Source organism: Delphinus delphis, chromosome 6 (assembly GCF_949987515.2).
Source record: "Delphinus delphis chromosome 6, mDelDel1.2, whole genome shotgun sequence".
In the NCBI taxonomy this organism is placed as follows: domain Eukaryota; kingdom Metazoa; phylum Chordata; class Mammalia; order Artiodactyla; family Delphinidae; genus Delphinus; species Delphinus delphis.
In genome coordinates, this window is record NC_082688.1 from 86462731 (window position 1) to 86489556 (window position 26826).

General features: G+C 47.2%; 1 protein-coding gene across 1 annotated transcript in view; it reads right to left on the reverse strand.

The window, feature by feature from the left end:
* PTCH1 (patched 1) overlaps positions 1-21915 on the reverse strand; it is a 56373-nt gene extending 34458 nt beyond the window's left edge. The window contains exons 1-5 of the mRNA XM_060015003.2: positions 21451-21915; positions 19629-19821; positions 2003-2192; positions 298-367; positions 104-195 (exon numbers count right to left, since the gene is read on the reverse strand). Coding sequence (XP_059870986.1) covers positions 104-195; positions 298-367; positions 2003-2192; positions 19629-19821; positions 21451-21648 — 743 coding nt within the window. The 5' untranslated portion in view covers positions 21649-21915. The remainder of the gene's footprint in view (positions 1-103; positions 196-297; positions 368-2002; positions 2193-19628; positions 19822-21450) is intronic.
* Positions 21916-26826: the final 4911 nt, after the last annotated feature.

Sequence of the window (26826 nt, forward strand, 5' to 3'; positions counted from 1 at the left end):
TTCTTGTCCAAAACTGAAACAGAATAAACAATGATAAGGTAACATCAGAAACATTCTAGAGTTTAGAAATCACAGACATCAGAAAACAAGATCACACACTTACAGTAGGTATGCTGTCCCAGACTGTAACTTCGCCCCTTCCCAGAAGCAGTCCAAAGGTGTAATAATTAAACAAGGGTAAAGATATTCTATTATCTGTCAAAGTTGAAAAGTATAGGCCACGCATTAGGCTAATGTATACCACTGGGCTATTTGAGAATTTTTGAGAATTTTTTTGCAAACAGAAAGAAAATATACCTGATCCATGTAACCTGTTTCTGTGATAAGTTCTCCAGATTTATAACACAAATGTTCCAATTTCCATTGCCTATTAAAATAAAAAGCAGAGACAAAAGTTTCTTATAGTAATAAAGGAAATGTGTGCAAAATCAGAACTATAGAACATACACAGAGAACTGCAATTTTGATCACTTTTCAGTATCTGTCAAAATGAGCAGAGCTTTGCCAAATGGATTCAACAAGCTTGCTTTAATGAATAGATAATACTCAACTGTAATTAACATGTGGGGTGTTTATGTAAATGAATGCTACCCAAAGTACTTGAAAAGTCTTGTTTTCTTAAGTGTTCTCCCAATAATCTTGTTTACACCATTAATCTGCTTTTCCACATACATTAAACAACTTCAGGGCAGATAATTCAGAGCTGAATTATCACAAATTCAAAATAGGTGGGGACTAAATTAGTAAGGTTTATAATGTATTAACATATATTGAGGTGGGAAAATATTACTTTTTTTTTTACTGGTAAATTATGTCCTTATTAACAGAGAGTGTTCAAAATGAACTTTCCCTGCTCTTAACCACAAATGCTATAAAGAACATTACCAGGTAGATTGGTTTCCCACTTTACATTCTTCTATTCTTGTCCTACAGAAATTATATCAAATATACTGATCAACAATTACCTATACTATCCATCATCTATTATTATAGCATTTTGTTATCCCTAGAAGAGTGCTGTATAAGCCCAGGCCTTCCCAAGTGTATTAGGGAAATGAGTCTAATTTGAAAAAAGAGAAAATTAGGAAAAGGTGGGGATGGGAACTCCAGGAAAAGAAAAAATATAAAACTCCTTCTAGACTGCTCTGTTTCATTGGTCTACTTTTTCTTTTATTAGTCGCCCAAAAAGAACGTTCTGGACTTCGTCCTCTTCCTTGTGGAACCTTCCCATCCATCCCTCAGTGCCCTGCTGAAATGCCACCTTTTTGCTAAGCTTTCTTTGATCAGTGCTGTTGAAAGTGACCCCTTTCTCTTGAACCCCAGAGCGATGCTGGTCGGCTCTCCTTCTTGACACTGGAGCACCTGTAGGAGGGACTGCCTGTGTTTGGCTTTGTACATGCTTCTCTGTATTGTCTTTCCTCTCCCTAACTTAGGCTGTGGTGGTTTCATTCCAGAACTCCTCCTATGCTTTTACTACATCCACAGCATTGCTAAATTAGCTACAAAGCTAAAGGGTAGTATTTGGTAAAGGTGTGTGAATCCACCTTACTCTGCCTACCTGTCCCCAGGAATTCACCACAGTGGCTCAGCTCAACCCCCTATTTTTTGGTGACACATACCAACCACTAACATCTGTAATGAATAAAGTAATGAGAAGTAACTTCTTTTTCTTTTTTATTCTTTGTGAGGTGACTAAAGGCGATTCAAAATGTAACTGTTCCAAAAACAGGTTAAGCAGTGAAACATCTTCAGAACGGTGGACAGCCATCCAAATGGCTGCTTGAAGGACCATACTCATTTGGGTACAGTGCCAAGATACTCACTGAAAATACATTATAAAGTAATGTAGTTCATATGTTACTAAACTTTAGAGACAAATCAAGATTTTAAAAATCATTTCACGAGAAAACTGTTTGAACTAACACTTCCGCTGTATTTCCAGGGCAACTTTATTTGCTAAAACAAAAGGGTCTAAACCAGCAGCCTCTCCCCACCACCTTACCTGTTATACATATATACATGGACCCGGCTGGCCTGGAGCGCCGAGTCCAGGTGCTGTCGGAGTGCCTCCGTGGTCAGGACATTAGCACCGTCTTCCTTGGGGGTCTGAATCATGAGTTGAGGATTAAACATAGCCTCTTCTCCAATCTTCTGGCGAGTGTAATTTAATTCACGACTAACTCGCCCACCAACTGGTAAACACGTACAGGTTTCAATTAGAACAGCAAAATCCCCACAAATTCACATTCTGTTACCTCACTAACAGGAGCAGGGTACACAATAAATGAACTCTGGTCACAGAAATGTATGGCTGATGTCTAAGGGGTAACATTCACTTTATTATGACTGGCAATGTTAACTCTACCAATAACAAACATATGAAAAATACTCACTAAAACCTATTAACAATGGTCCTGCCTGTCACACACGCAAACCTAATGCATGCGTGCTTTGTGCACCTTCTAACTAACACACCATATGTATAAAGGGGGAGGGGGAAGGAAAACTTGAGACACTTTTCCTTGCAGACCAGACCAAATACCCCTGTTACAATTTCTTTCACTTGTATAAACAATGTGCCCCTGTAGCACATTTCAAGATAAATGGCTTCAATTTACACTCTTCTCCTAAATAATCTGGCAAAGGTAACAAGGAAATGTTTCTTCTTGTTGGAAAAAGAAACAAGGAAAGGTGGCAAATGTGTATTTAGCACAAAACTTGCCAGGAGAAGATAAATAATGTGATTTATGTCAGATACACGAGGGGAAATCCCACTTGAGAAGAACCAAATGTATCAGCCATGGCTGTCTTGGGAGGCCCTGGAACCTGCTCTCTCAGATTCACCTGGTCAGCATCCAGAAAGCACAGGTGCCAGGTTCTGAGTCACCTGGGGGCGGGCTGCCTGTGTTCTGGAAGCTCCCCTGCTGATTCGGAACCCCTGCCCCAGCTTCTCCAGCAGGCGGCCGAAGCTGGGCGTGAGAGAAGCCAGCACAACAAAGCACGAGTAATGTTGTTACTAAAACCTGCTTTTTTGGTCTTCTTCCTCGGGCTCTAAGCTGTATTTCAATTAGGGTTTTAGAACGCGCCAAGCTCAGGATGCTGCACTGTCTGGGACATATGGAGGGAAAGGAGTTTTACTTCTCAACAGGGCCCTGATGGGAGCTGTGAAACGAAGCTCTGGTGAGGCTGCTTTGATTCAACACGGCGAACGGTAAGGACTTTGAGGGAAGGCCCGCAGGGACAGCTAACAGAAGAGAATCCTCGAGCACCCTCACCCCTACACACTCCAGTTCCAAAACGTACTGTAAGCTGAATGTTTACTGAAAAGCAGGCCTTCAGTTCTATCTTTTAGAAAGAACCCTCAGGGATCATCTTAGCTTTCCCACGAGGAGAAATCCTTTTTCTTCAAGTTTAGTATTCAAGGACATAAACATTTGGTTTGAGCAAGTAAATAAGTACTGGGAACAGCGGGTTGTTTAGTTCTCTTGGCATATTTTATAAACAAGGGAGCAAGCTAAAAAGCAAATAATGCCCTCATTAGGAAAACTAGTCCAGATTCGCAGACTGGCAGAGTCATCTGTGCAGGTTCACGCAGATGGCCAAGGCCACCGTGGAACTCTGTGAGGTGAGGTTGAACATACTGTGGTGTGTTGGAGAGACAAGAGGAAGAGGGAGGGGAGGGGGAGGGGGAGGGGGAGGGAGGTGTAGGAGGAGAGAGAGGGAAATGATCATTGGCTATAAAAACTATTTAGATGCTGCGGAAAACTTTGGCAGATAGCCCAGGGAACTGCTGAGGCCCCAGTAATCAGTTTGAAGTTAAAGACCATAGGAAAAAATAGGAAACAACTTGCAGCAGAGCCGGCATTTACATAAGGCCATAGGCCTTCTCAGGATGCTACATAAAAGCTGCCTGCAGGCAGGGTCTGGCTCCTTCTGGCAGGAATCACTACGTATTATGTCAACCAATTAGTGAACTGAATTACTCTCAATCCACATTCTCTAGAGATAGAAAAGCTGTTTGAGGTCCCGCCCCCCCCAAAAAAAGCCAATTATTAGTCCAGAGGTCACTCCTGAAAAGCTACAGAGCTGCACACCAAGGAGCTCCAAATAGCCTTTTTGAAGAAAAGCTCAACCCCTCCTTTTTTCTGGCTATCAGACATCAATGCCCCTGCCTATCAGTCATCTGTACCTGCCTCCTTAAGCACTGGCATAGCACGTGACTTCTCATGCTGCTTACAAAGTCGGAACGCCAGGTGAATTCAGACCATGAGGTAGAAACAACCACCACCAAAGCAGGACCATAGACCTCCCCGCGGCCCACTGCCCCCCGGCCCCTGCCTGCCCAGCAGAGCGGCTGCCTACAACTATAACCAATAAGGCGATGACCCAGGAGAGAAGTGCACACAGAAATAAAAACCAAATGCAAGGTTCATGCTGCTAAGAACTAACTAAGCTCTTCTAGACCAATCTCATAATGGTTCGATTCATTTACCTCAGGGGGTTTCAGAAATGATGCTATTTCCTACAAGATATAAAATGTACCTCAGGGATTCCATAATGTCACCTTTTTAGAGTTTTTAAGATGTATATTTAAATAAACATCTATATTTTAATAAAGGGGTACGTTTTTCACATCTCTAGAATTGAAAACCTTTTTGCTCTTCCACCTCTTTACTCTAGTGATAAATGTGAATATTTTGCTAACGTGACAACCAGTTTCAACGAAGACAAGACTATTATCATTGGTAGATCTAGCAACTAGAGTTGAAGGATCCTGAATTCTAGTTTCCACAACCAGCTATGCTGTATCCTACTTTTGAGTACTGTTAAATTAGATTTACTTTTCCATATTACATGACCATATTTTACTTAACACTTCATCTTTGATAAACAAATATGAATGTTTCTGCAAAACTATTCAGTAACTTTTTAAAAAGTTTAGCTGATATCCACTTTCTCTGATAAATAGTTGTAACATGACTCATTCAGCCAGCAAGCATTTGTGGGGTTCATGCTAGGTGCTGTGTATTGGGGTGTGTGGTAGATTAGACAGCTCCAGGAGGCTCGCTGGCCAGTGAAGCAAACAGGCAGTACACAAGCAAACCAATGTGGTAGTTTCATGGCATGACAAGTGCTATGGAGGAAATCAAGGTGGCGGTGCCATGTGAGTTACTGGGTGGTGGGGCAGGGGAAAGGCCACTTCAAATGGAGTTGCCAGGGAAGACCTAAGAGGAAGAGATACTTATGTTGACCCTGAAGACCTGGGGAAACAGCATTCTGGCCAGAGGAACTAGCAACCACAAAGTCCTCAGGTTTGGCTTGCAACAGGGAGAGAAAGAAGGCAAGAGTGGCTGGAGCTGGGTGAGACCATAATCGTGTCATTCACTTGATTGCACTGGTAGACTTAGCTCCTTCTCAGGTGGACCTGTGTCATAAACTGCACAGCATTCATACGCTCTTACATCAGTATTCACCCAAGTCACTCTAGAACAAGCTACCAGGAACAGAAGTCCTTCTGGACAGGGCAGTTGTACAGATTCACTGACTTTTGCGACTCTAGCAAATGCCTATCCTACATCACAGCTGAGTGACAGGCCCCGAGCTTTCCTTATCTTGCCGTCTTCCTTACCACGCAGGAGTGTGAAGCTATGGTCTCAGGAAGCCCTTTCAAGTACTGAAATTACAGGTGTGGTTTGGGGGAAATGGTTTGCTCCCTTCTCTTTACCATTATCAAGGTCAAAGTCCTTTTTTAATTGAAAAGTAATCTCATATTTATGAAATACCACGTAGTCATTTTTGACTACTGAGCGGAATGACCTGTAAGGTCCAGCATTTGTGATATAGATGTAGGTATACAGCCATGTGAACAGTGGTTATTACTGTGCAGTGGTTTATGAATAATATTTACTCACTTTACTTTTTGGGGTTTATCTCTATTTCTTAATGCTTCTGCAGTAAACACGTATAATTAAAGACCCCCATGTGACAAAAAGAGAAAAATACGAAAGCTACTTGACAGGTATCTGAATTAAAAACAAACTCAATGCAAAAATATTATGCATCTCTATCATATTCTGAAGTCCTCTGATATTTTTTTCCTTCTTCCAAACCGAACAACTGTAACAACAAAATTAACAACCAAGCTTTGTGAACAACACTCAGGAAAACTGTTACTTAGGATCCTGGACACAAAATAAACGTTTACATGTGTGTGGTGCTTTCCACTTGCAAAGCCCTTCACACTCATTATATACTTATTTTTAAACATTTTGCTTACTGCTACTCCCCAGTCAAGATGGGGCAAGGTGGAATGGACAGGCAATGGGAACAGATATCAGAAGACCTGGGTTCTGAGCCCCAGTCTTGCCACCCGAGGCACTGAAATTTGGGATACAGTTGAGTCTCAGTAACCTTCTGTGTAAAGTGGAATAAAAATGATACCACTAACCTCACAGGATGGTGTGAGCACTGACAATTATATGAAATTTCCCAAACCCTTAACCAGGTGCCGAGCAGACATCCATTCATTTATTTGTTTATTGCAGGGCATGCATCATCGCCCTTATTTTACAGAGCAGGAAACAGAGCTGCAGAGTCTGGGTGACTTGCCCAAGGTTACCAGCTGATACGAGGTGGAATCAACCTTTAACTCTGAGCCCAACTGTCCTGCAAGCCTCAGGGCTTCCGTGCACCAGCTGAGATTATGAGTTCAGGAGCGCCAAATGACACATACCGGACTAAGTAAGCCCACAGATAAAAGAGTTTTCAGAATGCACAAAAGTATTGCACAGGACAAATAACTGGTATCTTTATTTAAAGGACAACAATGTTGCCTCTCAGATTGTTCACCACCACTGAAAAGACAGGTTTTTTTTCCATAGGGCCCCATGGACAGTCGTAGACAGGCCCCGTTTGCCTCTGGTCCTCAGAGGTGCCTGTCTTAGAGGGGGCAGAGAGAATGAGGGCACACGGGGAACAAGCAGCCCTAAGCCTCTTTACCTACAAATTCTGCCATTTTGTTTTCCAGGAATCGGAGGCTTAAACCAATTCTTTGAAAGAGGCAGGGTAAAAAGCATCACTTCTGCTGATCCTTTCCTCTGCAAATCAAACCAAGTATAGTTTTCCAAGGTGAAGAGGGGCCGACATAGGTAGGAAACCATTCCGCTCAGGGGTCCGTACCCCCAGGCCAATGGCATTCCAATCCATGGTAGACACCAGACGGTCCCCATGATGTTCTGCTGGATTGTTCCTCAGCACGGCCTTTCACACAGAGCTTAATAAACATCTGTGGCATTCATGCAAAAAGCTTTTGGCAAAAGCTTATTGTGATTCACATAAAGATGTTCTGAAGGACCAACCAAAGTGTTTTTCACAATAAATTCCAAGTCCTTTCAGGGAGGCACTGTCCGCTGCCCACTCACCTCGGTGCACACTCAGTGTGTCGGATGAATAAATGAATGAACAGCCTCAATACAGAGCCTTGGGAACAGGCAGTCATCTGTATAAGATATTAATTCTCCCCAAAGCCTCAAAAGTCAATCAGTCAAAACAAATGACCCTTTCAGCCTGAAAAGTACCCACTCAGAGTCCAATTAGGAAAATGGGGTCTGTGTATATGCAAGTGGGGCATTTGCATTTGATTAATCCCATGAATTATCTAACAGCCTCTAGACAGATTTTCCCCCCCTTTAGTTGCTTCAGGTCCTTCTTTCAATCTTGTGATTAGTTATTGTGAGCATGAAAAAGTGCAAATCTCTAAAAGGGTGTAACTGTAAAATTATTAGCACCAGCTCATTTTCTAAACTGAAAAAAATGAAGATTCAGTAATTTGGGCAATTGGCTGAGAACTCCTGGGCTGTGAGTTTTAGTCACTCTTCCACCCATCTCTTTTATTCATGACTAGCCAACTGCTGCTTAAGCTTCTGGGCTGTTTTTCTCCTGGTGGGATTGTGCCCTTGGGCGTTGCCATGGGAAAATGCTAGAATCATATAGCCCAAAGAGAATCTGTCTTCATGAAGTGAACCCAGCGCGATGAAGACAGCAAAAACAAGAGCAGGACAGACACACTGCGACGCCTCCCCAGGGACTGTGAGGGGGGAGGAGGGCCAAGCGCAGTGGCAGTAGCGGCTCTGAGCATGTGCCTGCTACTAGCCCCCGCACCAGCTGTTTGCGGTACCATCTGTTCCCACCCGGGCTGCTTCCTCTGAACGGCGTTCCCTGAAGCCGCCAGCTCGCCCTGTCGGACACGATCAGGTCAGCCCAGCACCCTGCCCACACTGGACCTGCTGCCTGCCACAGCTCCCCCGACCCGGTATTTCTCACAGGGCCACCAGCTCCCAACATGACACTGCATCTGTCAGGAGGCCCATTCTTCACTGGTCACTTGCTGCTGTGGCAAATCAGGGCTGGGGTCAACCCCACCTATGACAGGCTGAGTGAAGTCAAGCCTGCAGAAGGATGTTGCTGGCTTCCAGCAGAATGTGGCAGCGTAGAGCTGGGCTCTTTCCCTAACTGCATACTTGCCCGGCTGTGAACTGTCCCAGGTCCTACCGTGATTGCACCCAATTGCTCAAGTGCTACAGGCAGGCAGCTGCAAACCCCAGACCTGTACTTCAACAGGAGCTGAGCAAGCCCAGGAGGGTCCGACAGAGCAGCATGCTTGCTCGGAGGCAATGCTGGACCAGGAAGTGGAACCCAGGGACCAAAGACAGCATGCTGTTATCAAGTTCTAAGTTCTTAGTGAAGGCCTCCTCATGTCTTCATAAGGACACAAAGCAACTGAACGACAACAACAAAACCAAACGCTTGCAAGGGCTGTGGGCTCTCTATCTAGTAGTCAGGCTGTCGGATGACATCAACCCCGGTTCCCTTCTCCCAGCTTCTGTGGGGCGGATATCACCTCTCTGCTCTGAACAGTCTTCTTGCCATGATCCAGCCTGGGCCTCTTTTCACTGGCCTCCTGCTTGAGTGGCCTGGGGAGCGGGGAGACAACGTGAGTCCCCACCTTCGCATACAGGCTCCCTGGCCCCTGCGGAACTCCACGCTGGCCCGATTTATCTCCTGCACCGACCCTTCCCTCTGCATCTGTGTGGGGAGACGCATGTCACTGGTCACTTGGGGCCACTTTCATGATTGTGTGGCCATCAGGATTAGCTGGATTAGGGGCTGATGCATAAGGACCCCCTGGTGCTGTGAGGAAGTTTCGTCACTAGGTCAGCATGGTGTGAACTATGTTCTGTCACCACCACCACTCCTAGAGTCACCAACCGAAGAAAAGTGGGGGTGGGGGGAGGGTGGCAGAAAAAATGCTTCCAGAGCAAAAATGCATGAACTCCTCATAGCAATAAATTCCCCCATCATGCATTTCGAAGGACGTGAACGACTGAAGACTGTCTCCCTTTTAATCAAGAAACCTACAGGATTCTTTTCTTACCCATAAAGAATTTCATGGGTCTGAGAGTGGCGGTAGGTGGGATGGTAAGCATAGCTGCCATAAGACACAAGGGAACTTCTATTCTAGCCCTTTGCTAAAGCCAGTCAAGCAGTTTGGGAAGAGAGTCAAACTGTTGGAACCTTATTATGTTCAAGGCGAACTAACACCTCCACAATGGTCAATTCTCATTCTTCTAAAGATGCTTGCACTAGCTCACCTAAGGGGGATTCCCCTGTTTAATTAGAAGGAAAACAATATGGACAGGAACAGTGGAGGGGATGGGAGGGGGGCAGGGGGAACAAGAGGATGGGGAGAAAACCAGAGGCACAACTCTTAACTCCTTTTAAAAATTCACTAACTGAAAGTTTTCCTCCCAGGAAATCATTTGGCCCATTCACCTACCCCAACCTCCCATCCTGGCCGCCACTCATGTGGATCCTGCATGAAGTAAACACAATTTGTAGAGAAAGTAATGGGATTTCTGCAAGTGTGTGTGAGTGTGTGTGTGTGTGTGTGTGTGTGTGCGTGTGTGTGTGTTTTATAGAATAGTCCCTCTTGCACAGAATCGGGCTGTCCCATCAAAGCCGTATCTGTTATATTTCTGTCTTTCTCTTCTGTTTGGCGTATTCACCAACAAGAGAAAAGGAGGTAAGCTTTGGCGGCCCTGACCTGCAGCTGGAACACAATACTTTCGCACAGCCCTGCCGACCCCTGACATAAATTTTACACCGCAGCTGGCATTTACACACTCAGCATTACCATATGTATAGCTGCTCGGTGCTAATTATGCTAATCACCTGTCTAACTCGCTGCTGCGAAAAATGGTTGTATTTAGCAGTCCAGTGCCTACCAATGCAGCTTACTGTGTGGCTGAAATGTACATTCAGACGGCCCTGAATGGCAAGATTTTTCCACGTTGCTGGCTACATTCAGGCCTCAGAAAAATTTATTCAAGTCAACTGGTTTCGGTCCGCAACAAAAAAGTTACGAGAAAAAAGTGAGTGTGTTCTTGCCCTAACATTCTGGATCTGCTTGCAAGCAAAATGATAAATCAATTGGTGTGGGAAACAAAAAGGGAGAGAGATTTCTTTTGGGAGCCATGTGAAACTGTAGCCTATTTAAAAAAAAAAAAAGAAAAAAAAAAGGGTCATCCTATTCCCCAAATCTCTAGAAAGAGCAGTTAATAGATATTTAGCCCTAATCCCAATTCTCTCAAATTGCAAGCTTTGTTTGCAATTAAGCAAGGTATTAAACATGTGCAGTTTTTTTCTGGATCATGTGTGACAAAAATGATGGTATCGTTTTTTAACTTATTACAACACTGTATGAACCTCATGGGGAAAAAATCAGGTAAGAGGAAAGGAATGATGTCTTAGGTAGTCTCGGAAAATTATTTCATTACTTTATCTTTTAGAAAGCTTCTACTTAAAAAGACACTGTGTGATATTTACATCTATTTTGTGAAGTTTTCTGGCTTCTCCACTAAAGGAGCAAAAGAAATCAATGGAATAGGGGTGGGAAAGATGGGAGAATTCAAAATAAGAAAAAAAGTGGTTGGGGAGGGATGGAGGGAGGCAGGAAGGGAGAGAGAGTAAAAAAGTCTACATTTTCCTTAACCTCAAAATTCCTGTTTTTATCATCAATGTTTCTTAAAGCAATTTTCTCAGATCATTCTATAGAATGGATTTCTAAAATCAAGATAATATTATTACAGGTTGTTTTAACAATTCCCCAAGTCCAAACTGAAACCCCATTTCCTCCTAACTCACAAAATACTTCCCTATTAATTTTTAAAAACCCTGAATCTAGTCATCGTAAGGACTGCTTAGTATTTGATTACTTGCGTGTACAGATATGTCTAGGCATTCCAATTTCCACAGCACATAAGACACATTCTACTGGAGGGATGGCCCAAAGTGCTTAGTTACTTTCTCACCTCTAAATGATCATCATTAGATTCTTTATTTAAATTTAGAAACTGGAAGCAAACTGGAAGGCCATTCATTTTGCAGGGTAACTTGGGTTACCCTCCCCCCAATGCTACAAAACACCAGAGCAGCTCTGTGATAAATCTCAGGTTTACACACAGAAGGTGGACCGACCCAGCAGGAAGGGGCTGTGAAAGAAGCTGGCCTCTCCTTGCCTTGCTTCACTCAGCTTTCAATTTAACTCACAGCTGATAAAGAGGGTGATGCTCATAGTAACTTGAAGATGCCGCTCTGAAGACAACAGCTTTCTTCCTAGCAGCTCACCCCACCATTCTGTTCTACATTTGATAAACTTATCTGACCCAATGAAGCAACATTATCCAAGCCACATCTTGCTCTCTTTGGCATCCCAATTCAAGTTGCTTTTCCTTGCCCGTACAAAGTATTAATTCAACTGGGTTTTTGTAGTTTCAAATCTTGACTATGCAGCCAAAAATACAAATGACACAATCACTACTGTGCTCAATGCAGAGGGCTTACCCCTCTCATTCCCTCTCAATCTCCTGCTCTTCTTAAACAGAAGATGGACCACCCTGCCTCATGGCACAGAGCAGTGTTTACATTGCAGTACTTGACTGTGTAATACATCTGGCATTTTTGGGCAGGATTCCTGAGCTAGGGGCCAGAAGCCCTTAAGCAATGATTTAAGGGGAAAAAATCGTGCATATGTACTTAACAAAGCCCACTTCCAGTTCCTTTTGCTTACTTTCCTACATGTTTCATCAATAACTGAAGACGATCCTGGTTGATGAATTGGGGACGTCTACTGTTTTTCATTTATTTTAACTCTAATAAATAAAGCTTGTGCCGCGGTATGGAGGCTTGCTTCTCACTAGCCTTGCCTTCATAGCCAGTTTTGGGACCCACAGGCAGTGTGGATTATTTGGGCCAACTCACACCTGGGTTTCTGGATTGGTAATAAGGCCCTGCCGCCACATTATAAACCTCTCCAACAACACACTTGTCACTCATTAGCAGGTACCTGACTGCCCCCCAACAATACAGTTTCCTTAACACATGACAGCTGTTTTTCCAACTATGCTCTAAACCCCCAATACAACAAAATGGTCACAGTCCTGAAGGAACTGAGGACAGGATGCATATTTCTGTACATACGACTCCCCAAAATCTCCACGATGGTCAAGCAGTTTCTCAATGGCAGCATTCTAATGATTTGAAAGGCTTATTTCTTCTGTCAAACTTAAAGATACATGTAGAAAAACTGAGATATTGCAGTGTAAAGGAAACAACAATCCTAAATCCAGTTTAAGAGGGAAAAAAAAAATCTAAGAAGTATTACCATAGAGCACCTAAATTCAGAGTTTGGAAGCAAAGAGTAAAAAATGTGTTTATATTTTGGTGGCCCTGATGATGTCTCTGTAGTCAAGGGAGGTTTCCACTGAGAAAATCCCAAGGAGCGTCCTTCCTCCTGGACTGCCAGAAACGCCTTCATGAGCAAAGCTGTCTGCTTTCTGGGACGTCAACTGACATTTCTCATGTGGATGGACCATCTAATACTGTGGCATCTGCCAAAATTTGGATGTGGAAACCTGTCCTCTTCCATCTCGATCTAAGCTCCATGTTCCCTTTGGTTTTGATGTGGGTTTCACCCAGGGAAAGCCTGAAGGTGGAACACCTGGGCTAGAATGTCACGGTGCACGTTTCACTTACTATCTCAGAAATGCTATGGGGCCCAATTCTTCCACATTTCATATGGTACATTAAGCACAGGGGACCGAGACTTGTTTCACAGTCCACATGTCAATGGATTCTAAAGTTACGTCAAAAGCTCATTAAAATGCCATGACTCTTCAATAGGGGAAGCACATCTGCTGATAAGACCCCATCAAAGAGTATGGTCTTGAAACAAACCCTCACCAACCTACGAACCCCAAGGATGCAAATGGCAGCTCTGCATCTAGAATCTCCTACAGCTGATTTGAAATAATACATTTACTAATTTCTCCCTGTCAGTTTGTGATTAACCAGATTTACTACCATTTCAGATTTCACACTAGTAAATCCAGAGATCCACTGCGAGGAAATGATTTGGGCAGTTTATGAATAGGTGGGTAGAAGGAAGGGTGGGAGGCAGAGGGAGAGAAGAGAGGAGGGGAGATGAGCAAAGGGATATAGGTGAGGGAGGAGGGAAGGAGAATGGAGAAAAGGTTCTGGGAACAGGTGAGCAGCAAAGGAGATAACAGTATTATACTAATAGAAAAACAGTGCTAAGTTAAAATACTGTATTTCTGCAAAGTGGCTTCTATTAAATCTGGTCTCCTTTCAAATAATTTAAAATATTTCCATACTTGTTTTTAAAGCCAAAAAAAATTTTTTTTAAAATAAAACATCCCCCTCCTCTCAACCAGTTGAATAGACTGCTCCTCAGGGGCTAAATCTGGGCAGATTGCTGGCATGGACAAAGTGTGTGTGAGGGGGGGAGCCATATAAATGGCCCCTTCCACTGCATCATAATTGTGACCCCCCCCCCCCCAGTAAGAGGAGGAGGGCAGACAAGTTACAGCTCAGCCCGAGTGGACAGAGCTCCAGGGGTCACAGGGAGGTCAACTTTGAAGGAGAAATCCCAATGAAATATAAACATGGCATTGTGGAAACCAGACAAATCTCCCATAGCTTGTCCAGCCTGCGTTAATCTCGCCATCAGCTGTGGCGCATAATGCAAACAAACCGATCCAGCGGTTCATACATCTGGAAACTGTCATCTTCTGGAGCCTCCAAGCAGCGTTCCGTGTATCTGAAACACCCCCTCACCCAACCCGACTTCTAAACTTGTCGGCAGGCAGCAAAGAGATATGATGATTCACAGGGTCAACTACCCTGGGAAGAAGGCATCTGAGGCTACTTGTTATTTTTAAAGCAATTATTGTTGGGCATTAATTTTTTTATCATTTTTCTCCAGATATGAAAGATATGCCACAATTGCTTCCACCTGTAAGTGCCCACTATCAGAATCTAATCAATACCTATCTAAAAAGCATATTCTTGACTTTAAAAAGTGCCTAGGCAACCAAGGAGCAGCAAGGAGCTTCTGTATTTCATTCTTTTTGTCCCTTGTGACATGCCCAAAACCCCAAACTGACAGCCCCAGAAAGCAGAAACTGGGTGATAACCTTGGAAAGGGCAGTAAGAGCAGAGCCCACGCACCGCCTGTCTGAGTGACGTGCCTCAGTCCCTCGCTGTCTCTTTGGTTCTGCTGCATAAGAGCAAGCACCTGGGGAAAAGCGGTGTGTGACAGGAACATCTGGAGAACTAGACCACCAAAGAGCCAATGTCCTACGTGGGCTTCGGAAAGGAGCCGTTACTGCAGTATGAACAAAGTCCAGTGGTGTCTTTTATTGCTTTTTACAAAGTCACATTCATGCTAAAAACCTTCAGCCTACTGTGTTTGAAATGCACTGAAGTCTATCTGCAAAATTAAGTTACCTGAAGGAAAAGGAATAAAAAGTATTCGAATATAACACTTCTCCTTTCTTCTACGCCTACCCCCACCCACTCTCTCTCAACTTCATGATGTTTTTATTTGCTATGTAATGTAATTCTACGAATAATCAAAAATTTAAATTATTTGCATGAAAAAAGTTAGTTACCTGGGTCAGTAAATACCGGGATGGGGAGGGAGGGGTATCTTGAAAATAAAACTTTTGCATTTATAGCAATGCTTTAGCAGCCACAACTCTGTCATAATAAAAGCCTTCCATCTGCACAGCATGGGGCTTCCAATTGAAATCTATTATCTAAACCAGTGGTTCTCAACTGGGGCAATTTTGCACTGCCCCCCCCCATACATTTGACAACGACTAGAACATGCTGTCACAACTGGGAGAGTGCTACTGGCATCTAGTGGGTAGAATCCAGGGATGCTACTAAACATCCTACAATGCACAGGACAGCTCCCACAACAGAGAATTATCCAGCCCAAAATGTCAATAGTGAGAAACTTTGCTCTAAACTGAAAAGGATGGTGAAGCTCAATTATCTCCTCTAACTGCCTGACTTGGAGCCAAGAACACCGAAGGCTTATGTTAGCAACTACAAACTCTAGCTACAAACTCGAGAGCACTTAGAAACATCAAGCAAGCATTTTTTAACAAAACTTACCATTTCCCTTAAAAAAACAATCAGTCACAATTTGTGTCCTCTCTTGATACTGGCCTCCAGAGATGTTAATAACCAAACACAAGGCAATATGGATTCATTTCAAGGCTGTTAGTTTTTGCAGTAAAGGAGGCTGGGGGCTGGGCAAGCTTTGAGAATAAAACCAAAAAGCTCAAAAAGATAAATGAACATTCTGTCACTGGAGAATCATGACAATAAACTTGTGTCTGAGAGAGGGCTGGAGTGGGGGGTAGATATTCAGTGAGGCAGAAGCATAAAAGTGCTAAGCAAAAATGAAAAGCCAACAGAGAAATGGGCAAGGTTAAAAAGAAGGCATTTCCCTTCTATGCCCAAAAGGATGAGAAGCACTCTGGTACCAGGGAGGGCGCTGGAGGCCAAATACACCAGTGTAAATCTTGAGGCAGGCAAAGAATGGCTAAAAGGAAGAGCTGGCAGCCCCCTCAGCCAAACACCCTGCACACATCAGAGACCTTCCTGCTATGCATCTGGACCTTCCAAGCCTCAGGGCTTTCCACATCAAACCTGATGCCCCAACCAAAGGCAAGCACTGGGAGTTCTCCCAGAGGCCACACCCCTGTCCTCTGTGCCTTTGCCCAGGCTGTTCCTTTGGCCTGGAATGCCCCACCACCCTCACCTCTCCAGCCCTGGTCCTGACTCAGTCACCCTCCCTCAGGGCTGTCCTGGAAGGTGCCCCTGCCATCCTGCCACTTGTCTGTGTGTCCGGTGGGTGGAAGTCCTCTGAATGTATCTGGGTCTAGATGTACACAGTTGCCTTTGTGTTTGTGTATATGTATGTCAATTTTTTACCCACAGGAGAAATAACATTTTCCAAACTGTCCCTCAGCATTCTCTCCCCTTAAAATCTCTTATGCTTTCCTTTCTTCTGTTGCTTTTTAACTAAGGAAATATCCAACCTCTATGCATTTGGTTTATTTAGTGTAGCAACCACACGTGTTTATGTCCAGAACATCTGCAGTCTCTATTAAGAAAAGACCATCTAACAGACTTCTTTGCTGATAGCGATGAAGAATTTATCTGACGTTAAAGTACACAATGAACCTAAATTCCACATTGCTTCTCATTCTACTCTACTAAAGTCTAGGATAGCAGAGCATTCTTACTCTGAAAAGTAAATGCTTCCACTACTTGCTGTTAACAAGAACACTAAGCTCACTATGTCAGGAACAAGACTTCCTCATTGTTACCTCTACTCTGAATTTAAATTAAAATTATAAAATGGTATGGTGGCCTCCCTGGTTGGGTTCACTTGCATTTATGAAACTGTCGCTTCTTCTACAGGGGAAGAACCTAGCATGCAATGAATGAATGAATGAATGAGAAATCAAGGTCAGGGCAACAGGAGACCAGGTTTACTTAAGTCACTAGTAGGCAAAGTGGACATGGAGACATAGAGGATCCATAGCTTCTCATTTGTAAAATGGGACAATAATTCACTTACAAGTTAAAAATGCTACATAGGTTATCACGTTATAAAAATAAAAATAATAATAGATAGCTACTTTACTGAGTGGTAAGGCATGTCATAATATATAATAAATGGTAAGGGTAGCTGCTCAGCAAGTGATAGTATTGAGTAAATAATACTTGGCCAAAGAACCAGTGTGCCACACTGAAACTGGCAAAACAGAACGGGAAGGAAAATAGCTCAGAGGCCCAAAGTAGGCAAAATGAGTCTTATCTCAGGTGTGTCACTCCCCAACACTCAGTCACTAAGCTAGAGCCCAAGTGAGAAAGCTAATAAGCAGGTTTCTCCTCCTGGGACTTGACGTGAGTTGTGTAATGCAAAAACATAGTTAATTCTAGAAATATTTATAAAATGTTACATAAATAAGTTACATTAGCTCTCTTTTTTTTTACATTCGTTCTCTTTAAACTTATTAACAATCTACTGAAAAGTCTTGCTCAAAACAACAAGATACAGTCTTTTCTCATCATCATGACACCCAACAAATCTGTTGGCCCAAGTAGCAGAAAGTGAACATTTGGAGAGAGCTGGGAGCCCCCTTTGCTCATCACCTGCTCTGTCTTAGAACCTGTGGTAGCTCCCCACAGTCCAGTCAATCACATCGTTTCCAAACTGCAGTCCTGCGGTCCAGGGCCCAACCTGCTGCCCAGGGCCCAACGGAGCCACTGCACCCTATCCCTGCCACACTGGGGATCTCCCACTGCCGGATGTCCACTCAAGCTTGGGCCTTTGCTTGACCCCCTTCCTGAGCTCTTGCCTACAACTCCCTCCCTCCTCCACTCTGTAGGTCGCTCCAATTTGCCTCACCACTTCCATGGAAGCTTCTTCCTTTTTCCATTTAACTTTCATGGCTTACTGCAATTGTGAGCTCAAATTTAGTGCAAGTCTGACATTCAACTCTAGTAGTTTGAAGTGCATGAATTTGTGCGCTTGGAGTGCCTCACATCTTTAGTGTCACTTACAGTGCCTGGACGGTGCTAGGGCCATTATAGATGCTCAGTAAACTTGCAGCTAGGACATCACAGGTGCTTATTAAAACCCTTCGTTATCTATCAATGACAATGAGGTGCTGAGTTGAGGTAAATTACCCCATGGATTCAATCCAGAGAACACTTGTATTAATTACCAAGCTTCTTAAGGCAAGAATGTTTTCTGGTCTTAATTATTTGAACTATTATTTTGTCACTACTCAACGGAAGACACCACCATATTCTTGCAAAACACTGAAAGCTGAATCTTCACAAACAAGGCAAGATTAACAAAATATTCTCCAAGGTTAGTTCTCCAGCAGCATTGAGAGGGATCAATTATGCAATTATGCATGCAACTCTTAGGCTTCCAAATTCTGTCTTAGATAGCTTTCACTAGGAATGCCTCAGATATTCTGGTGTGAAATATCTACATAATTACGGCAATCCTTCCCTCCCAGCTCATCGTAAGAGATTCCCTAAGCAGTGTTTAGGGGTTAAAATGTTTCCAAACAGCAACTCTGTTACTTTCCAAAAACAATAAAAAAACAACGAACAGAAAATAAAAACAACCGCTCCTAAAACAAAACCCCTGAATCAAGAGAGTCACCAGAAAAAAAAAAATGTAAAATGTTTCCGTCTGGGGTGTCAGGGGTGGGAGGTGTGATCTATTTTAAATTTACAACCACTTAAAAAAAGGGTTCAAGAACCCCCAAATTGAGGAATGTGGATAAAAGACTGGCATAACCCCTAGGAGAGCTCCTGCGGCCCCTCCCTCCAAACCCGCTTTCTTAAAACACATTTATTCTTTCAGCCTCTAAAACGCAACCTTCCCCCAGCATAATTCCATTTTAAAAGCCCCCACCCGCGAGGAAACATTAATCTACTTTGCAAACAAGCGTTCTAGTCTGTGCTTTACTGCTTTTTTTCCAACTCCTTTCCCCCCACCCCCCCCCCCCTTTTTTTGTACCTTGAGACAAATGTTTTTTTCCCCAAGAGTTGAAAGCTGTCCAAAAACAGGACCACACACGCCGCCGCCTCCGCAGGCCCGCGCTGTGCCCGCCCCCCGCCCTCCGCACGGCGGTCGCGGCCGCCGGGGGCGCGCACACTCCCTCCAGCCGGAGGGGTGGCCTCTCTCTGCCCCCCCCCCCCCCGCCCTCCTTTCTCTTTGGACGCGGTGGGTGGGGGTGGGGGAGGGAAGGAAACCGAGGAGTACAGCCCGGAGTCGAGAGGCCTTCCTCTGGCCGCGTCTCGGCGCGCGGCGGAAGCGAGCGGCGGTGGCGGCGGGACCTGGGGGCCCCCCGGCCTTGCGGAGTGGTCTGTCCCGCGGAGGGGCCCCCGCGCCCCCGCCGGCCCGCCCTCGCCACTCTCTCCCACAACACCTCGCAAAGCGCAGCGCCCCGAGTAGATTACAGCGCGGCCTTTGTCGGGCGGGCCTGGCTCCCGGCCAGGCGCCCAAACAATAAACAATTCCCCCTGTTGCGGGCAGGGGGTTTTCGCTCTTCACAGAAAGGATCTAGGTGTATGCTGGCAAATATCTTCATCAATTGGAAGGAAGGGCAGGGGGCCCGGGGTGGGGGACGAGAGGGCGCTGCGGCGGGCGCTGGATCTCTTACCTTCCACCCACAGCTCCTCCACGTTGGTCTCGAGATTAGCTGCCTTTAATCCCACAGCGAAGGCCCCAAATATGAGGAGGCCTACAACCAAGAACTTGCCGCAGTTTTTTTGAATGTAACAACCCAGTTTAAATAGGAGTCTCTGAAACTTCGCTCTCAGCCACAGCGGCGCTTTCCGGCCAGTAGCTTTCCCCTGAGGATGAAGCAGAAAGGAGGAGTGAGCGCCGGGGAGTCGCGGCCCGCGCGCCCACGCCAGCTTCCGCGCACCCGCCCGGCATCCCGCGACAGCCGTGAGGGGTGCCCTTTGGGCTGGACCCCAGGTCGGCCCAAGGAAACACGAGCGGCGTGGGGGGGCCTGGTCTTAAATCAAAGTCAGGCTGCAGCGTGGCAGCTGCACCTTGGTCACAGCAGGGGCGCCCCCACGCGCGGCCTTCGTAGCATCCCCGAGTGTGACTTGGAGGTCTGGGAGGAGGGGCTGCAAGAACAAGGGGAAGCCGAGGCAAAGAGGAGAGACACCATTCAACACAGGCAATATTCACACCAACCTGGGAAGGGAGGGTCTGCGTAAACCCCGCGATGGAGCCCAATGTTTAAGAACCAGCAAACCACGGCGCCCTTCCCTGCAAGTCCTGCCCCAGCCTTCACCCTTCTCGGGGTGCTCCGGCGAGGACAGAGGCTGGGGGACGAGAGCACTTTGGGAACAATGTTTGGCGGGCTCCCGCATCCTGATCCCCCGCCCGACGTGGTAGTAAATTGGGATACACGTGGTGAGCGTGGGCGCCGGAGCTCACTCGCGACGTATTTCCATAGCGTTGGGAGACGCCGTGTGAGCTGAATTAGGAAGTGGGGCAGCCATCTGCAACTTACGACAATATTTGTGATCGGAAGAGGGCAGCCACATGGATCTTTCCCTCCTCTCCCTTCCCTTCTGGTTAAACGTGAAAAGCAGCAGAATGCACAGGGGAAGAGCCTGGGCCGACGCAGGCGGGGGTCCTGGCTGGGCGCTGGCTGCTCCCGGCGGTGGCGTTTCCCCGGCGCTGGCCGCGGCCCCGGCCGGCCCCTGTCTGGGTGCTCGCCTTCCCCGGATTCCACACATTTCAGCGAACCTCGTAAACACAATGAACCCGGCCGCTCGGCAGACCCGCACCGCGGATTTAAGGTGGCAATTTGTTTACAACTTTCCCTTTCCCCACAGGCTCTGAGAAGAAGTGGCTCAAAAACTGGAAAAGAAGAGGGGAGATACCCTCTTGCGAGGATAATTTTTAAGGGAGCAGAGATTTCATGCTCAACAAAAGCAAAACCGGCTGCCAAAAAAGGAAACCACCTTTATTTCGGCTCCCTCCCCCCCCGCCTCGCTCCACTCCGCCTCCCCCTCCAAGAGGTTAAGAAATGTGGCAGTATTACAGGGGTTTAGGCTGCAAATAGGGGCAGGGGCGCGGGAGTAGGGGGCTCAGGAGCAGGGGGCACAGGGCAGTGCCGCGCTGCGGCGGCCCTGGAGGTGGTCCACTGTGGACCTCTTTCCAGTGCTCCGGAAAAGGCACGCCGGGGAGGGCGCGTGCACACACACACACACACACACACACACACACACACCCTCCACCCCCCACCCCCTGCGGACTTCAGACAGCCCTTTCCTCCCAGGACCGGAGGGAGGGTTTGAATTTTTCAATCCCCACTTGTCTGGGTTTTTTTCCTGGAAAGGGGTGTGTGTATGTGTGTGTGTGTGTGTGTGTGTGTGTGTGTGTGTGTGTGGCGGGGACGATCCCAAAGAGGAAGAGGAGGGAAGAGAGAGTGGGAGGAGAGGAGAGAGTCTGAAATGCACCTTGGAAATCTGCTCCAGAGCGAAGGCGGCGTCGCAGTAGCTGGGCCGGTGCAGATAGTCCCAGTCCGGCGCGGCGTTGCGGCGCAGCCCCCCGGTCCTTCTGCGCCTCCCGCCACCGGCCGGCCGGCCCGGGGTCCCGCTGCAGCTGCCGCCGCCGCCGCGGTCCTGGGGCTCGGCAGCGTTACCAGCCGAGGCCATGTTGCCGCCGCCGCCGCCGCCGCCGCGGGAACCGAGGCTTCCCGGGCGGCCCGGCGCGCTCCTGCCGCCGCTGCGGGCTCCTGGCTCGCCTGGGCGCTCGGCTTGCGAGGACGCTGCTGGCCGCCGGCTGTTCGGGCTGGGGCTCCGGTTGACAGACCTGCTGCTGCTGCTGCTGCTGCTGCTGCCGCCGCCGCTGCTGCTGCTCACACTGCGGGCGCTGCTGCCGCTGCGGCCGCGGCCGCTGCCGGGGAGTCAGACCCTGCGCCTTCCATTGCCACATTGCGCGGGGGTCCCGAGGTCTCTGCGGCTGCCGCTGCCCACATCCAGTTCTCCGGAGAGCGAGAGCCGGCGCGTGGAGCCAGCCTGTCCTTCGGGCGCTCGCGCGGCGCTCCTCGCTGTCCCCAACTCCCCCTACCCGTCCCCCGCCCCGCGCCGCGACCCCTTCACTGCAGAAAGCGCCAGCAAATCCCCGCCGCTCCCGCCGGCCTCGCTGACTCTCTCGGCGTCTCACGGGTCGCCCGAGCGGCCGCGGAAGGTAAGCGCAGAGCCGCCGCCGCGGGGTCCGTGGGCGCCCGGTGGGTCTCAGCGCTGCCGGGCCGGGGCAGCCGCCGCCGCCGCCGCTGCTCCTGCGGCAGCTGCTGCTGGCGGTGGCGGCTCCTGAAGCTGCTGCTCGGACTGCTCGGGCTGCTTGGGCTCTGGCTGCTGGGTTCTCGGTAGCTGCTTGGTCCCGGACTCTGCTTTCTTGTGCTCCTCGCTGTCCCGCTGGACCATTCTGCCCCAGTGCAGCGCGCCTCTCTCGCTCCCGGGACCTGGGGACTCCGCTCTGTGTGTGTGCAGCGGGCAGCGGCCGCAGCAGCTCCTTGATTCAATAGATGAGATGGAAGAAGAAAAAAAAGAACTCTCTCCATTTGGAGAAAGAGGAGGAGGAGGGGAGGGGGTGGAGGGGGAGAGAGAGAGCGAAAGAGAAAAAGGCTGGAGCTCCCGCCCCCGGGGCTGTCAGATGGCTTGGGTTTCTGCAACATGATTGGCTCGCGGAGGGCAGAAATTACTCAGCAAACATGACTATTATTAGCTGCTTAGCAACAGCTCACCAAAGTAGAGAGACCACCCAGGTAGGCAACCCCAGTGTGTGCATCCCCGGCTTCGGGGGGAGCCTCCGAGAGCGCCAACCTTCTCGCATGCAATACTTCCATTAAGGAATGCTCCCCCTCCCTTTCTTTCTTATTCCTTTTCTTTTCAACAGTGTCTTCTTTTTGTAAGATGCTTTTTGCGCGCGCACACACACAGACACCCACGAGCATTTGCCTCGCGATAGACACGGGGGAAAATGTAATTTTTTTAAGCGCTTAAACAATTTCAGAAATTCCTCAAAGAAAACCCTTTCAGAGGCACCTTGGCCTCAAGCTGCAGCAAATACTGGGAGGTCCGGCTTGAATTCCCAGGCCTGCACCAATAATGACAGGGTGGTGGATAGTGCGCCAGTGTGTGCCAGATTTTTTTTTTTTTCCCTTCTCTCTTTTCTTTTATAACCAAAGAGAAGACTTAGGCTCTTGCAGGGAACAACGACTCGCATTAAGATAAACAAAATGGAAAGTTAAAGAGGAAAGTAGGGACATTGGGAAAAGCCACCTTTCTTAAAGTTCGCTCCCCCCCGCCCCGCCCCTTTCCCTCTCAAAACCCCTCGGCAGCACAGCCCTGGTTTGAAGGAGTCAGTGTTTTATAAACGTGGAATCCAGACACCGAAGTAGTCTCGTGGAGGCAGAGGAGTTTTTATTTGAATCTTTAATGCGACATAGGTAAAGGAGAAACAACAGAATCCTTTTAACAACCCGGAGAAACAGAAATGTTTTCTCTAGAAAGAGAAAAGTTTTATTTTGGATTCATTTGGACCCCCCCTTTTAATTAACCACAAGTCCCTATTTATTTAAAGTCTGTTTTAAACGTTCCCTCCCCAAACTGGTACGCATCGTGTTGTATTTAATAGTAGCGTGACATAAAGGAGAATAAAGGCTTTGATGCTGGATTCATTTGAAACAAATTGTGCGCTGATTGCTAGGACTTGTCCGGACACTGCAGCCAGTGTCACCGAGACATGCCGGGGATTCGCTTCCCCTGGAGAAGAAAACACGCGACTCTGAGGTGGATCCTGGGGCCACAGACAAATTAAACTGTATACACAGCTCCGACTTTTACGTAAAAAAAATTTTTTTTGAGAGTAATTTTCTTTTGCAAGTTAAGTTCCTCCCTGAGATGGGGACCAGATCCACAAACCCTCGATTCTGTCTCGTTTTAGTATTTTTTTCCTTTTCTTCTTTTTTAAAAATTGGGTTGAACTGCAGAGGGACTCTCGGCAGCAAGTAGCTGACTGAAGCCGTGAAATGGGGCAGTGTGGCTTTAAGATGCACACGGTGTGTGTTCATTGAAAAAAAAGAAAGAAAGGAAAGGAAAGAAAGAAACCCAGATGGAGGGAAAGGGGGAGGAGCGGGGGAGAAGGCGGAGCCCGTGCGACCACGTGACCCAGGGCCCGGCCGGCGCGCGCTCTAGGGCACGGAGGCCTATTAACGCGCGCGCGTGTCCGAGTGCGCCCGCTTGCGCGCGCGCCGGAGCTCCGGACCCCCCACGCCCGCGCAGCCCTGGTCAAGCAGGTAGGGAAGTCGTTGCGCTCGGCTAGCGCCAGGCGGGCTCCAAGTCTCCAGCGCTGGCTCCTGGGAGCCCAGGCGAGCCGCACTCCCCGCCGGCGCGGACGGACGTGCCGGACGCGCCGGACGCGCCGTAGTACATTCCTGAAGGCGGTCGGCCCCCTTACGTTACCCAATGCCTGCGCGGCCTCCCCGCGGCCGGCCAATCGCTGAGCGCTCGGGTCCCTTACCATTTAGCTGCCCTCTACCGAAAGGGACTGCAGCCGGGCGCGCCGGCCACCCCGGGCGACTCACGCGGCTCCCGCAGGGGGTCTGTCGGCCAGCCCTCCCCGCCGCCTTACTTTCTCTTCGGCGGCTTACCCCTGCCTCCTTCTTTCAGTCTCCCCTTTCCTTTCTCCTTCCTCTTTCACCCCTTTTCTCCCCCATCTCTCTCCTCCCTACCAGCCTCGCCACCTTCCCTCTAGCTTTTTCTCCTTCCTGGTTTCACTGGGAGGCCCTGCCCTCTGAATCCCAAACCGGCAAAACGTGTGCAGTACCCTGGGCAGGGTAGGGTGTCCTGCAGAATAAAGAGACAAAGAGAATAGAAGTGTCTGGGGGTGTTCACGAGATCAGGAGGAGGACCGGAGTACCCGGCCAGCGCGGACATTCAAAACTCAAACTACGAAGGAGCACGTGATTTTGTGCGCGGCTCTGGGAAGGGCTGCGAAAATGCAGAAGGGAAGACAAGCAGCGTGCATTTAAAATGACAGTAGGTTAATAAATAATATCGCAGGAATATTGGGCTCGACACAGAGCAAGCTTAATCTTTGAGCAATATCCTGGTCTTCATTATGTTTGGTAAATAGTATAAATCAGGAAACGTGATTTTTTATTCTGGTTTTTCTCACTGAAAGGTTCTACAGACGTTTCAAGTCAAACCATTTTGTGCTTTGCCGCTGGAAATTAATTTTTAAAGATTGGGGGTGGAATCCCTAAAAAGACACGTCAGTCTTTTTATATTTGAGGCGTGCTGTATAGCAAAGGTAACCATGTAGCTATAGGCAGGGTGCTGTGTCTGTACAAAATTCTTTACAACGTTTTAGACCAAAATATTAGTTTTTCCACCCAATCTTTTATTTATAGCAATTTTAGTATAGCTACTTAGATTATGGAATTCTAAAATGAAATTATAGGCTATTTACACATAATGGTTCCCTATTACTCTCCGCACGCAGCTGCATATCCTCTTGTTTTGGCGCTGCTACATGTGCACCATTTCAATGGCAAAGCCTCTTCCACTCGGGCTCATTTCCCTGGGTTTGACTTAATTCCTAAACGTTTTGAACATTGATCTCAGGGGTTTTCAGCTCCCTGAGCTCCCTCACCCGCTGTTTGATAGGTTAACTTTTCAGCATTTCAGACAATGCTCTCGGCCTGTAAATTCCACCCATCGGTTCCAGGACGCAATCCCCAGCCTGGGCTCTAACAAGCGCTATCTTAATCTCCCCACCCCCACCCGCCGCTTCCCCTGTGGTCTGCTTTTTTCATACACAGAGATGAATTACTTTGAGGATCTAATTGGCCTTGTTTCTGTAACGTTTTAAGAAAGCGAAGAGGAGCCAGTGTAAAAGCCTGCTCGACTTGGGTGGTCAGGGCTGAGCCTGCCCCCAATTTGCCTCATTGCTGATGCATGTGAGTTCGACATTCCCAGTGATAATGTTGTTCCTAATCAATCTGCCCTTATTTACATTTGTAAGCATTGTCGGCTTTAATATGCATGCCCTGTGCAGGGGACCGCTGCGCCACACCGGGTTTGTTAACTTCAACTAGTATTCTCCAGACCTGAGATGAGGCTGACAGGAGGGGCCAGGGCTGTGAAGGTGTCTGCTGGGAAAAGTCCCTTTAATGGTCTTTCTGCAGCATGGCTCCCCCGTGAGAGTTACCCAACAAGTGAGAAGCTGGATGCCTTTTCAACCAGCAGGAGTTGCTGGCCCTCTTTCTTGAGTATCCCATTGTCCCTTTCCAAGTAAAGTCCATCTCAACGCATTAATTGTCATTTTGGTCTCCCCATCATGACCCAAGACTTCATTGGAATGTGTAGTTTCAAAACACATTCCTTAAACTCTTAAAATATGATTCCCTCATATCTTCTCTCTTCTCTGCTCCAATAGTCAAACAGCCGTGGCCACGCCACACACATCTCAGAAATGACATCTGATTATCCAAATGATGACACTGAAATAAAACATCTGCCCTTTGTGTTTGGACATTCCAGTGATAAGCAATTGTGGGAGCTGCACTTGGTGGAGTAATGAAAAACCACGATAGGACTTGACTTTTCACTGGTTTCCCAGATCCAACTAATTGGGTCTTTAAAATGTAATGTAATTTAGCTAATATTTGCGGAGTACAAATGAATGAAGGAGTAAATATATCTAGTAATTTGACCCTTGGGCCATGTTATAATTTTGTCTACGGAGTTTAATACTCTTTTCCACAAATGCAAAGAACTGCAAACATTACATTAAGTGCCACAAGTATTCCTGTTGAGAGGCTATGA